This window comes from Canis lupus, chromosome 5, assembly GCF_011100685.1.
Source record: "Canis lupus familiaris isolate Mischka breed German Shepherd chromosome 5, alternate assembly UU_Cfam_GSD_1.0, whole genome shotgun sequence".
Classification (NCBI taxonomy): domain Eukaryota; kingdom Metazoa; phylum Chordata; class Mammalia; order Carnivora; family Canidae; genus Canis; species Canis lupus.
In genome coordinates, this window is record NC_049226.1 from 10,172,588 (window position 1) to 10,186,578 (window position 13,991).

The window sequence follows — 13,991 nt, forward strand, 5'->3', positions numbered from 1 at the left end:
GAGGATCACAGGATTTCTCAAGTTATTTGATATTAAAAAAACAAAAAAAAAAGTTAACCTCCCTAGGACTTGAGGACATAAAAAAAAGAACTAAGTCACTCCTGTTTTTTGTTGACTTCTAGATGCTACTTCTTATGAATTTAAGATATAATACCCTCAAGTTGTGATTAGGGAAGCAACAATAATTTCAAAGAAACTTTTGGTGAATAAATTAAATTATGACAATGTCTTTTCTGTTATAGGATGTTGTTTTTCTTTGGAGAAAAGAGGCCAAAAATTTTTATTCTAAAAATCCTTGATCTAAACTAAGCGACAGGGATCCCTGGGTGGCGCAGCGGTTTGGCGCCTGCCTTTGGCCCAGGGCACGATCCTGGAGACCCGGGATCGAATCCCACATCGGGCTCCCAGTGCATGGAGCCTGCTTCTCCCTCTGCCTGAGTCTCTGCCTCTCTCTCTCTCTCTCTCTCTGTGACTATCATAAATAAATAAAAATTTAAAAAAAAAATAAAATAAATAAACTAAGCGACAATGTCAACATTTTGTAAGATAACTAATAATATTTACAATTTTACTTGCTTTCTAATATCCACTTAAGATGTAGATGTCATGAGGGATGCCTGGGTAGCTCAGTGGTTGAGCATCTGCCTTTGGCTCAGGCCATGATCCTGGAGTCCAGGGATCAAGTCCCACATTGAGCTCCCCTCAGGGAGCCTGTTTCTCCCTCTGCCTGTGTCTCTGCCTCTCTCTATGTGGCTCTCTTGAATAAATAAATTAAAATCTTAAAAAAAAGTTGTAGATGTTGTGAAAGTTGGCAAGACTGGTATGTTTGCTTGTTGTAGATGTTTGGCATTGCTAAACTTACGCTTTGCATGACTTCTCATACCACATCTCCTTACTCCATTATTAATATGCTTTTCATCTAAGTTTTATTTATATAAAATGGTTGATCTAAGTTGGTGTTTTATTTCATTCTTTTTTTAAGATTTATTTATTGTTCTCTCTCTCTCTCTCTTTTTTTTTTTCGAGAGAGAGAGGGAGGAGGAGGGGCAGAGGAAGAGAGGGAGACAGAGAATACCAAGTAGGTATCGAGCCCAGCATGGAACTCCAAGAAGGGCTCAATCTCACGATCCTGAGATCATGACCTGAGCTGAAATCAAGAGTTGCATGTGCAACCAACTGAGACACCCAAGCACCTTACTGTCCCTTTTGATAAAATTGTTTTCCTTATTGAGACTGAAGTGCATCTACATAAGTAAATAATATTTGTGCTATTTTTGGGACCTCTGTAGATATTGCAGAGTTGCATCCATTCTGTTATATATTTAATCACTATTTGAGGTGGCCCCAAGAAAGTGTTAAGCCTGGTCACTAAACTTTCATTCAAGAGGACTGAAAATACAAATTAAATCTGTTGCATTTAGAGAAGGTAAAATTTCTTTCAAATTAGTGTCCATTTTCTTAGATTATTTTTGAAAAAAGTAACTACCAAAAGTTTAAATAAAACTTGTAAAATCTATTTTGGCAAAGTTTAAAAGAAAGAGACTTAGGGGGGCCTGAGTGTCTCGGTTGGTTAAATGTCTGCCTTCGGATCAGGTCATGATCCTGGGGTCCTGAGATCAAGCCCCCATCAGGCTCCCTGCTCAGCTGGGAGTCTGCTTTTCCCTCTCTCTTTGCCCTCCTCCACCCCCACTCATTCTCTGTCTTTCTCAAATGAATGAATAAAATCTTAAAAAAATAAATAAATAAAGTGACTTAACTATAACTTTTAGTTAGAAATCAAGCTCCCTGTGTCTATTTGGACTTCTCTCAAAGGAAGGGAATCAAGTCAGGGTGTTTTACACGTAAAATGTAGAGTTTTCCTTAACAATTCTTGCTTTTTTGAGTTATCTGAATGGCACTAATGAAATAATGAAAGTATGTATGACTGTGTTGAAATTGGACAGGTGAGCATTAAACAGGTAAGCCACGAGATTCACCTGTGCCTGTGAACTAAGAGCTGTTTCTAAGTCAGTGTGAACACTTCGAGTTTCAATGCCTAACAAAACACGGTCCTCTTAGTTAAAGAAAGTTCCCTGATTACATCCTGATTTTGGTTAATCGACACTTTCTCTAAGTAAGCTGCCGTTGCTGTTTAGGATTAAATTTGGAATGATCAGTGTGCACTGTAGTTAAGGACTGTTAAAAAAAAAAGTAAAGAGGGTTTTGAGTTCCATGTTCCCTTCATTTCTGAACCCCAAATTTTTAGATCTCCATCATCAACTTCTCTTTATACTGCCTTCCTATACACATACACACACACACAGTCTTCAGGTCTTGTGTTTTATGATTGCTATGTAACAACTACAGCATGAGATGCAACCCACTTTTAAAAAAAGTTTTAATTTAAATTCCAGTTAATTAACATACAATGTAATATTGGTTTCAGGTTCATAATATAGTGATTCAACACTTTCATACAACACCCAGTGCTCATCACAACCAGTGCACACCCTAATCCCCATCATCTATTAATCCATCCCCCCCACCTACCTCCCCTCAGATAACTTTCAGTTAATGTGCTGTTAGATTCGGGTTGCTAGTATTTTACTGAGAATTTTGTATCTATGTTCATCAGGGATATTGGCCTGTAGTTCTCTTTTCTCTCTCTCTCTTTTTTAAGCGGTGTCTTTATCTGGTTTTGGTATCAAGGTAATGCTGGACTCATAGAATAAATTTGGAAGTTTCCCTTCTTTTTTTATATTTTGGAATAGTTTAAGAATAGGTAGTGGGGCACCTGGTGGCTCGGTCAGTTAAGCGTCTGGCCTCGTCTCAGGTCATGATCTCAGGGTCTTGGGATCAAGTCCTGCATCAGGCTTTCTGCTCAGTGGGGAGTCTGCTTCTCCTTCTCCTTCTGCTTCTCCCTCTGCTTGTGCTCTTTCTCTCTCACACATAAGGAAATAAAATCTGAAGAAGAAAGAGAAGGAGAAGGAGAAGGAGAAGGAGAAGGAGGAGGAGAACTCTAAAAGTTTGGTAGAATTCGCCTATGAAGTCCTCCAGTCCTAGACTTTTTTCATTGAGAATTTTTTGATTACTGATTCAATTTCTTTGCTGGTTTTTGGTCTACTCAAATTTTCTATTTCTTCCTGTTTCAGTTTGGGTAGTTTATATGTTTCTAGGAATTTATCTGTTTCTCCTAGGTTATCCAATTTGTTGAATAAAATTTTTCATATTCCTTTATACTCCTTTGTATTTTCATGATGTGGTTATTTCTCTTCTCTTGTTTGTTATTTCATTCACTTGAGCCCTTTCTTTTTTTTTCTTTATAAGCCTGGCTATAGGTTTATCAATTTTATTTTTTCAAAGAACCAACTCTTGGTCTCATTGATCTATTGGTGGTTTTTTCCTTTTTTTTTTTTTTTAATCACACTTCTTTCTGCTCTAATCTTTATTATTTATTTCCTTCTGCTGGTTTTAGGTTTTTGGGTTTTTTTTAAAAGATTTTTATTTATTTATTCATGAGAGACACAGAGAGAGAGGCAGAGACACAGGCAGAGGGAGAAGCAGGCTCCTTCTAGGGAGCCTGATGCGGGACTTGATCCCAGGACCCCGGGATCACACCCTGAGCCAAAGACAGATGCTCAACTACTGAGCCACCCAGGTGCTCCTGGCTTTAGGTTTTATTTATTATTTTTCCAGCTCCTTTAAGGTATAAGGTTAGGTTGTTTACTTGAGATTTTTTTTGCTTTTTCCTATATTGCTATACACTCCCCTCTTATGACCACTTTTGCTTCATCCCCAAAATTTTGGACCATGGCGTTTTCATTTTCATTCATTTCCATCCATTTTTTATTTATTTTTTATTTCCTGGTTGACCCATTCATTGTTTAGTAGGATGTTCTTTAACCTACATGTATTTGTGGTCTTTCCAGATTTTTTTCTTGTGGTGGACTTCTAGTTTCATAGCATTGTTGTTAGGACGGATGCATGGTATGACTTTAATCTTCTTGAATTTATTGAGAATTGTTTTGTAGGCTAATATGTGATCTATTCTGGATAATGTTCTGTGTGGTCTAGAAAAGAATATGCATTCTGGTGTTGGAGAATGGAATATCCTCAATATGTATGTTAAGTCCATCTGGTCCAATGTATCATTTAAGGCCACTGTTCCCTTGTTGACTTTCAGTTTAAATGATCTGTTCATTAATGTAATTGGGGAGGGGGAGTAGTTTTATACATTGCTTGCAGAGATATGAATTATTATAGTATTTGGGAAAAAACATATGAAATTAATTAAAAGAATATTATGGGAATCTTTCCCACTGAAATAAAAGTATTGTATATCAAAATGTATGCACAATCATGACTATTTTATCATTGCTTTTGGTGATAAAAATGGAAAAATTATAGAATTCTATCAATGTGGTATTGTTGTTAAAGTTATGACATGTCCAAACATAGAATTTTGGGAGATTTTAGTGAAATATTATTAAATGACAAAAGCAAAAGGTAAAAAAAAGATGTAGTTTTGGGCAGCTCGGGTGGCTCAGTGGTTTAGCGCCACCTTCATTCCAGGGCATGATCCTGGAGATTCCGGATCGAGTCCCATGTCAGGCTCCTTGCATGGAGCCTGCTTCTCCCTCTGCCTGTGTCTCTGTCTCTCTCTGTCTCTCTCTCTCTGTCTCTGTGTCTCTCATAAATAAATTTTTAAAAATATGTAGTTTGTAGTCAATTGGAAAGCCCTTATAAATCTATTTGGTTATATCAGCATTTAGGAAAATAAGGAATGATGTTGTAAGTTGTAAACATAAATGACTGGGCATGATGGATGAAGGGGAGCTAAAACAGGAAAGAGAGTGCCAAGAAAAAGGAACAGAAGGCAATGGTGTCTAAAAGATACAAACCATTAATCATATGATCAAGTATGCCATGATGTTAACAATATATATGTGTGGAAGGATATGTATGTACATGTATTATTTTTATAGGTATTTAAAATATAATTAGCTATGTGTTAGCATTTGTCTCTAACAGCCAAAGAGGCACTATGAGAGAGAAAAAAGATCTCTACCTCATTTATTCCAGAAGAATATGCAATTTTGAGTACAATATGAGCTTCCAAAGACATCAAGATATAAGCATCTTCATCCATGTACAGTTTTATACACCTGCCCTTCCCAAAGGGTTTAAACTATGGAGTCTCCTGGGAAAGTCCCTGTATCAAACCCCTGAGACCTCCAAGCTCAGAATAAGATCATATACATGATGCTCTCTGTTATTATGTTGAAAATCAAGAGAGCTGTTAATATTCTTTTATTTATTTTTGTAGTTTAATGATCACCTCTGGGTAAAATCATTATTAAAAATAATGATCTTTGTCTGAATGAGTCTCAGAGCAAGTTGAAGACTGAGATTATAAATGCTCTGAGCCCTCCACACAAATGGAAGTCAAAGTATTTGGTTGGGCTCTATTGCCATCCATAGCAGCAGAACTTTCTTTTTGGAGATCAGTGCTGGAGAGAAAACCACAAGGTAGCTGTGATGCCACTAGGGAAAGAAGAGTGAGCATTGAACCCTTATGTTTTTATGTTTTTCAAAACCCAGAGCTATGGAAAGTAATAAACTATTCTGCTATTACCAGCTCTGGCCCTGGGCACAGCTGATCACAGGATCTGCATAGGAAGAAAGTAGAGATTAGATATAGTGCTGAGCTAATGGGGTTTGCAGAAGGATTGTCTCCAATCTTTTCTGCCCTTTAGAGAATTTCCTATGAAGGAGACCCAGCTTCCATTCCTGACTTAATGACTTTTCTTACTGTGTGTGCTTGGGAAACCAGAGTCTCTGCACTCATGATCTCCTACACAGTGTCCGATCTGGATCTGTGGCCAGCACAGGTAGCCAGTGTGTGCTGATTAAAGATCAAAAGTACAAACTGGAGTAAATGAAGGAATAAAAAATACAAGTGACAAACTAAAGCAGAGAAAAGATGACAAATTTCTGCGCTTCTTCCCCTCTTGAAATAATTCTCCCATTGTTACTTGAAAGTATGTTGATGCCTCCCAGATACTTGTCTTCCTTGTATGAGCAGAGCCAGATCCAGCTTTCTGTAAAACAGCTAAACTTCAGCAGAGTCTTTTGGCTTTTTGGCTCCGGATTGGACTGGGCATGGGATTGCATAGGAAATATGGATTCTTTCTCAATGTGATTCTACTCTCCTATCTTTCAGATCCTACTGGAAGAGCATGGATATGGGAAACAGTTCCTTAGTCACTGAGTTTATCCTTGTGGGTTTAACCAAATATTCAGAGATTCAGCTGCCCCTGTTCTTCCTTTTCCTAGGAATCTACATTGTCACTGTGACAGGAAACCTGGGCTTGGTTGCTCTAATTGGACTGAATTCTCACCTTCACACCCCCATGTACTATTTCCTCTTTAATTTATCATTTATTGATCTCTGTTATTCTTCCGTCATCACCCCAAAACTGTTGGTAAACTTTGTGTCAAAGCTGAACACCATCTCTTACGCAGGATGCATGACGCAGCTCTTTTTCTACTGCTTCTTTGTTAGCGCAGAGTGCTATGTGTTGACAGTAATGGCCTATGATCGCTATGTGGCCATTTGCAAGCCCCTGCTCTACACAGTCACCATGTCCCCGCAGGTCTGTTCTCTGCTGGCTATGATTGTATATGTGGGGGCATTTATTGGTGCCTGGGCCCATACAGGATGCATGCTGAGGTTGACCTTCTGTGATGCCAACAGCATCAATCACTACATGTGTGACATCCTCCCCCTCCTGGAGCTCTCCTGCACAAACACTCACCTCAATGAACTGGTGGTTCTCATTGTTGTGGGCTTTGATGTTGGTGTGCCCAGCCTCACTATCATTGTCTCCTACACTTTCATCCTTGCCAGCATCCTCCGTATCCGTTCCATGGAAGGAAGGTCCAAAGCCTTCAGCACTTGTAGCTCACATATAATTGTTGTTTCTGTTTTCTTTGGGTCAGGGGCATTCATGTATCTTCATCCTTCTTCTGTTTTGTCCATGGACCAGGGGAAAGTGTCCACGGTTTTCTATACCATTGTGGTGCCTATGCTCAATCCTCTGATCTACAGCCTCAGGAATAAGGAGGTTAAGGTTGCCCTGAAAAAAAGCTTGAATAGAAAAACATTTTCCTGAGCTGGAATAGTATTAATTATTATAAGAGAACGAACATGGCTTTCTTTTAAAATTGTTTTTGTTCCTTTATAGAGGTTTTTTTGTGTTGAAAGAAATTAAGTATAATAGAAAGAGTGTTGGACATGGAATTTGAAGGCCCAGGGTGAAAACTCTGCAAAATGGGGGGCATCATATTACTTTATAGTGTTATTGGGATGAATAAATTAATGCAAATAGATGTTTGTAGAATAGTATTGGGGGCCCAATACTATGTTCTCTCCTCTCTTCCTACTTATTCAACCTCCCTCTTTCTTTCTTCCCATTGTTTTCCTCTTATCCCATAGAGAGAACATTCACAGACTGTCTTATCTTCCTGCGATCTCTGTCATCATGAATGGCACTATCTTCTACTCAACTGCTCAGACTCCGAACTGGTGTCTTCCTTGATTCCTCTCTCTTTGCTTGTCCTCTATATCCAATTTATAAGTACTGACAATTCTTGTTCTCCTCATGACACTATCATTTATCATCTGAAAACTGGCCTCCTGACAAGTCACTTCCTCTCTTGTCTTTATCCCTTGAAATCTGTTCTCTGCACTGCAACCAGAGTGTTCTTTCCATGCTTACCATAAGATCTCATGTACCTTAGTTTACTCTGTTCCTGCAGTTGTCTTCAAGGTAAAACAAAGCTCCACATTATGCCAAACAAGGATCATATCTTGATCTTGGTCACATCCCTAGCCTGACTTTCTGTCATCATCACCTCCATGCCTTTATTCTAGTAGTCTACTAAACTCACAATGAACTTTTCCAAATTTAATAAATGCTTGTTCTTTTGCATGCTTCCCTACAAGCTCTGCTCTTACCAGGAACACCCTCATGTACCCTCTTTGCCTCACTCAGCCTGTCCATCCTTTAGGTATTAGATTATCCAGAACCTCTGGGAAGTCTTTCTGGACAGAAGGTAATGTTAGATGACCTTCAGATATATGCTGGTAGCATTCTGTGTAGACCCTATTGAGGTATGGATCCCTTTGTACTCATATTCTTTTTCCCTTGAAATGTACAATCTGACTCTACTTAATTATAAGAAAACTTTAAGAAAGTCATTTGCAGGAAAATTTATAGTTAACCACAATGGAGTAGGTTATGTAAGAAAGACATATTTATCCAAGTTGGACTCTTTAAAATGTTAGGAAAAACATTTGAGAATGTTTAGGGTATTTAGGAGGTTTCTTCTTATCTTTCCCTATCTTTCCTTGAAAATTCATTTTTGCTCATGGTCCCTCCATGGTTGGTTGGCTATCCTATCTATCTATCTATCTATCTATCTATCTATCTATCTATCTATCTATCTATCTATCTATTATCTATCTATCTATCTATCTATCTATCTATCTATCATCTATCATTATCTATTATCTTTTTATTTCTATTTTTCCAGCACACTCTCATTACCTGTTTCTAACCCTCTTCGTTTTCTGTTTATACTTCAGGTATCACCTGAAGGAAAACAACCGCCTAACCCATCTTATAAAGTTTAAGTGCTCTGTTTTGTATTTCCCAGAGTGAAGTAGTCAGGCCTGCCACAGTAATGAGAACAATTTTCATATGCTTTTGTAATTGTCTGATTATATGTCTTCCCTGTGAGGAAAGGCACCATGTATATCTATTCTCTCTTATACCCGTAATGGGTAGCAGAGTGTATAGCACTTAGTGAAAGCTCAGCAAGTATTGGTGGGACAAACATATGCTGGCCTATCTGATTTTAAATTTTGAGTCAAAAAGGGGATTTGGGGGGAGAAGAGTCACTCAAAGAATTGTTAGCACTTCTCCCTCCTAGAGTGATTTTCTTAATACTTTGCTTTCATATTGCTTTTCTTTTCCATCTTCTCTTAAAGCACAGTGATGAAAAACAGAGATTGAGGGATCCTTGGGTGGCGCAGCGGTTTAGCGCCTGCCTTTGGCCCAGGGCGCGATCCTGGAGACCCAGGATCGAATCCCACGTCGGGCTCCTGGTGCATGGAGCCTGCTTCTCCCTCTGCCTATGTCTCTGCCTCTCTCTCTCTGTGTGACTATCATAAGTAAATAAAAATTAAAAAAAAAACAGAGATTGATTTGGTTTTATTTAGATGGCTGTATGTATGCAGGAACTGGGGGAAGGGAGGCAGGGAAGGAACTGGGGGAGGAGTTGGGCAGACTTCTAGCAGCAAAGTAGAGTAAGCTCACAGTTTCTGGTGTCAGACTACCTGGGTTTAAATTTCAGCTCAGTCATTTGCTAATTATGTGATTCTGAAAAAGTTACTTAACATTTCAAGATATCCATTTCCTCAACTTTAAAATGAGAAAAATAATAGTATTTATTTAAAAGGGTTTTTGCAAAGTTTGTTATCCTTTTGCTTGGGATGCAAACTATAGTACATGGGTGTAGTTCAGTGTTCGTCACCGTATAGTAACGCCATTTCATTTCAGAACCTCAGATTAAGTAACCTGCAAGACAAGAGGCTTGGTTGGATTATGCCAGGTATTCTATTTATTTAAAAAATCTGTGTTAATTGTGTCTCAATTGTTGACTTACACACTAATAGGATTGAACTGGATTAATAATTTACTACTTGGGTATGTGATAGAATCATTCAGGAAACATTTACAATTATGATCTCTTGGTTCCATCTCCGACCTACTCAATCAGAATATGTCTGTGGGCAGGATTCAGGAACATGCACCTTAGGATTATTTTCAAATGATTATGATATTATTTGTGTAGATAACTGGTGATTTAGAACTTTCCACTCTTAACATTCTGTGATTCTAAAATTGTCTCTGGACAAAGGAATATGTGGGCACTTATAAACTTTACTGGAAAGGAGATTTTGTGGTGTCAGGTTAAACTAAGAGATCAATGTTCTCAGCATATAAGTAAATGGCAAATGATGAAGTATGGTTAACAAATACAAGAAAAAAATTCAGCCTTAATAGAAACAAAAAAATGTAAATTTAAAACAACAGTGAGATGTAATTTTATTCTATCAAATTAGCAAAGATCAAAAAACTAGATCCAGTACTGGATGGGACTATAGACAAAAGGCATGTTGTGTACTTGTAATAGGAATGAAATGTATGATTTATTTTGGATGACAGTATTAAAAAAAACCCTATGCTTGTTCACTCTTTGACCCAGCAATTAAGCATTAGGACTTTAGTCCAACAATATAATGAGTGATGTGTACAAAGATTTCCTTACTAGTTGTGGGGGAACTTGAATGAATGCCTTCCTGATGTGACTGAGTATGCAAACCAGACTGTCATTCTGGCACTTCATTTGTAAAGAATTCATTTAGGGTGCCTCAGTCAGTTAAGTGTCTGACTTTTGATTTCGGCTCAGATCATGGTCTCAGAGTTGTGTGATTGAGTCCCACATGGGGCTCTGCACTGAGCCTGGAGTTTACTTGAGATTCTCTCTCTCCTCTTCCTCTGCCCCTCTCCTCTGCTTGCACATTCTCTCTCTAAAAATAAATAAAATACTTTAAAGAAGAATTCATTTATAAAGGATTTCCCATGACCAAATTAATAAAACACCATGAAATTGTGTACTCATGAAATTTACTGTTGAAATCAACTTATGATTTTCATTTATTAATAGACATTTTAACATTTACTTACATTTTAAACAGACTTCTTTTCTTATTGTGGAATTTTATTCAACTTTTTATTGGTCTGAGAATACAGTAACCATTCCAAACCACAGGAAATATATTAAACAAGGGGAGAAATGGAAGGCGACATTTTTTACTTAATATTTATCTGATAGCTAAAAGCTATCTCTACATCTCTTTTCTTCCCAATTCCTCCTGGGATTTTCCAGCTGTAGTGGCAAAAAAAGTAAGCTATAATTAATTTGCAGGCAAGTACGTTGACTGTTTCACCCTTTATTTCTTAATTATAATAATTAAGTCTAAAACGTATGAACAGGGATGAAGATGTTAGGCTGTGGCATATTCTAGAAACTTAAAAATTTTTAAATGAATAAATTACAATATATATGGACATTCATCTAAGTATTGTTTGTGTGAAAGGAGAAACATAAATGTTCAACAGTAGACAATTGATTAAACAGCATGGAAGAAGCATTCAGTTAGAAACTGTAGATTTTGAAATTTATATTGTAGAAAACATTAGCATGAAAAAATGTGTATGTACTATATACATTGCATGGTAAAGAAAGCAAATTGCAAATATTATGTAGAAGATTATCTCAGTTTTCAAAAAAATGCATTATATATGTGTGTGTGTAATGTATTAATATGTGTATACACACATATATATTATGTACTTATGTATATATGCATGTTTTTTCTTGGAAAATTTGCAGATTTACTGAGATTAACTATTGCACTTTGTATTATTTTTATATTTTCCACAATGGTCATGTATTAGTTTTAGAAAGAGAGGTACAAAAACCCTATAAGATGACAATGCAAACTATAAAACTGGAGAATGCCTGGATGACCTAGGGTTTGGCAATGCCTTCTTAGATACAACACAAAAGGCACAATCTACATAAAAAGAATTGATACACTGGATCTCATTAAAATTAAAAATTTCTGTTCTTTGAAATATACCACCGAGAGAATGAAAAGACAAGCCACAGACTGGGAGAAAATATTTGTAGAAGACATATCCAATAAAAGACTTACCCAAAATATACAAAGAATTCTTAAAACTTAATAAGAAAATGAACACTTTGGTTTTAAAAAATGGGCAAAAGACTTGAACCTCAAGAGAAGATATACGATGGCAAATAAGTATAAAAGGATGCTTAACATCATATGTCATTAGTGAGTTGCAAATTTAAACAATAATTAGACACCTGTTAGAATGGCTAAAATCCAAAACACTAACAGCACTAAATACTGACAGGAATGGGGAGCAAAAAGAACCCTCATTCATTACTGGTAAAAATAGAAAATGGTATAGTTACTTTGGAAGACAATTTAGTGGTTTCTTACAAAACTGATTATACTTGAACCATATGATTCAGCAGTTGTGTTTCAAGGTACTTACCTAACGGTACTGAAAACTTATGTCTACACAAAAACCCTCACCTGATGTTCACAGAAGCTTTATTCATAATTGCCAAACCTTGGAAGCAACCAAGATGTCCTTCAAAAGGTGAATGGATAAATAAACTGTGGTACAGCACCAAAAGACATGTGCTGTCATGTACAAAACACATGAAACAGCCATAAATGCATATTACCAAGTGAAAGAAGCCAATCTGAAAAAGCTCCATACTGTATGATTCCAAATGAATGACAATCTAGAAAAGGCAAAAGTACAGAGATAGTAAAAATATCAGTAGTTACCACAAGGGTTTGGGAGGAGGGATAGATGCATAGGTGGAGCACAGGAGAATTTTAGGGCAGTGAACCTACTTTGCTTAATACTATGATGGTAGTTACATGCCATTATACATTTATCAGACTCATAGCATCACAATACAAAATTACCCTAATATAAGTATGGGCTTGGGGTGATAAGGATGTGTCAGTTTGGCTTGCCTGTTGTAATAAGTACACTACTGCAGTGCACTATGTAGACAATGGAGGAGGTTGTGTATGTGCATGGATAGAGGTATCTGGGTTCACAAATGGGCTGCACTTTCCACTCAGCTTTGCTGTGAACCTAGAAGTGCTCTAAAAAATGAAGTCTATTAAACATGAAAGAAGACAGTGCTAAGAGGAGAAGGAAAGACAAGGCAGATGTTAGAGGATGAACAAGCAATAGAACTACATGAACTACATTGAGGGACTTAGTTGGGCATGTTGATAAGCTGCGAGGAAGTAGCCTGTAGAGAAGGGAGAAGCTGAGCCTTGAGAATGAGCAGGGACGATTGCCTGAGTAACATATCCTGCAGGCACAGGAGATCATGTAGGAAGCTGGATTATCCTTGGATGGGAGTGGACGCCTTTGGTACTATTTTCAACACCTCCATCCCTTTGTCTTTCTCCATCAGATAAGAGAAAGGGATTACCACCCACTAGTGGTGGTAAAGAGATGGGACCTCTGGAGAGGGAGGGGAAGGTTTAAAATAAACCATAATGGGTGCTGAGGTGACAGGGGGTTAGGTTAGCTGAGGTCAGAGGCTTTGTGGGCATAGACTTGTAATGCTCAGCACCGGTGGTGAATGACTGGGAAACTCCATTTACTGTGAAAGAAGGGCTTTCAGAGGGAGGAAAGCAGGAAGCCTGTAGCTAGGACTGTACCTGTGCCCCACTTGGGCATTCACATCCTAATTTATATACTAATAATGCAACTCAATGAAAATTCATTCTGTACATTTTTCATGAAGTGATGCTTAGTTTTCCTAAATCACCGAACGTATGCAATTTGACAAGTTTGTGTGAAAGTGGTGGACAGCAAATGTGCCCTAACGAATAGATCTATTTAATAGTGTTCATATATTTTTTAAGATTCATTTATTTATTCATGAGAGGCACAGAGAGAGAGAGAGAGAGGCAGAAACATAGGCAGAGGGAGAAGCAGGCTCCTTGTGGGGAGCCCCATGTCGGATTCAATCCCAGGACCCCGGGATCATGACCTGAGCCAAAGGCAGACGCTCAACTACAGAGCCACCCAGGTGCCCCTAATAGTGCTTATATTGAATCCATTTGTGCAATTTAAGATTTACTTTATTTAACCATGAGTGAATTACCTGTGATTCTCCACCCCCAAATCCCCCACAAGGCACCCAGCATTTCTTTAAGAAGGCACTCTTGGAAATTAAGTCTCCAAGGGGATTTCCTGTTTTGTGGGATGAATTATTGTCAAAGATTTGCTCTTAATGATAAAAATAAA

At 37.7% G+C, this 13,991-nt stretch overlaps 1 protein-coding gene across 1 annotated transcript; it reads left to right on the top strand.

Annotated features, from left to right (window-relative positions):
* The first annotated feature begins 6,218 nt into the window (after positions 1–6,218).
* On the top strand, positions 6,219–7,154 carry OR8B60 (olfactory receptor family 8 subfamily B member 60). Its single transcript, NM_001388789.1, has one exon. It carries the CDS (start codon positions 6,219–6,221, stop codon positions 7,152–7,154), a length of 936 nt encoding a protein of 311 aa, NP_001375718.1.
* Positions 7,155–13,991: the final 6,837 nt, after the last annotated feature.

Excerpts from the sequence above, each read along its gene's own strand:
- OR8B60 (NM_001388789.1), top strand. The coding sequence starts at position 6,219 with ATGGATATGGGAAACAGTTCCTTAGTCACTGAGTTTATCCTTGTGGGT.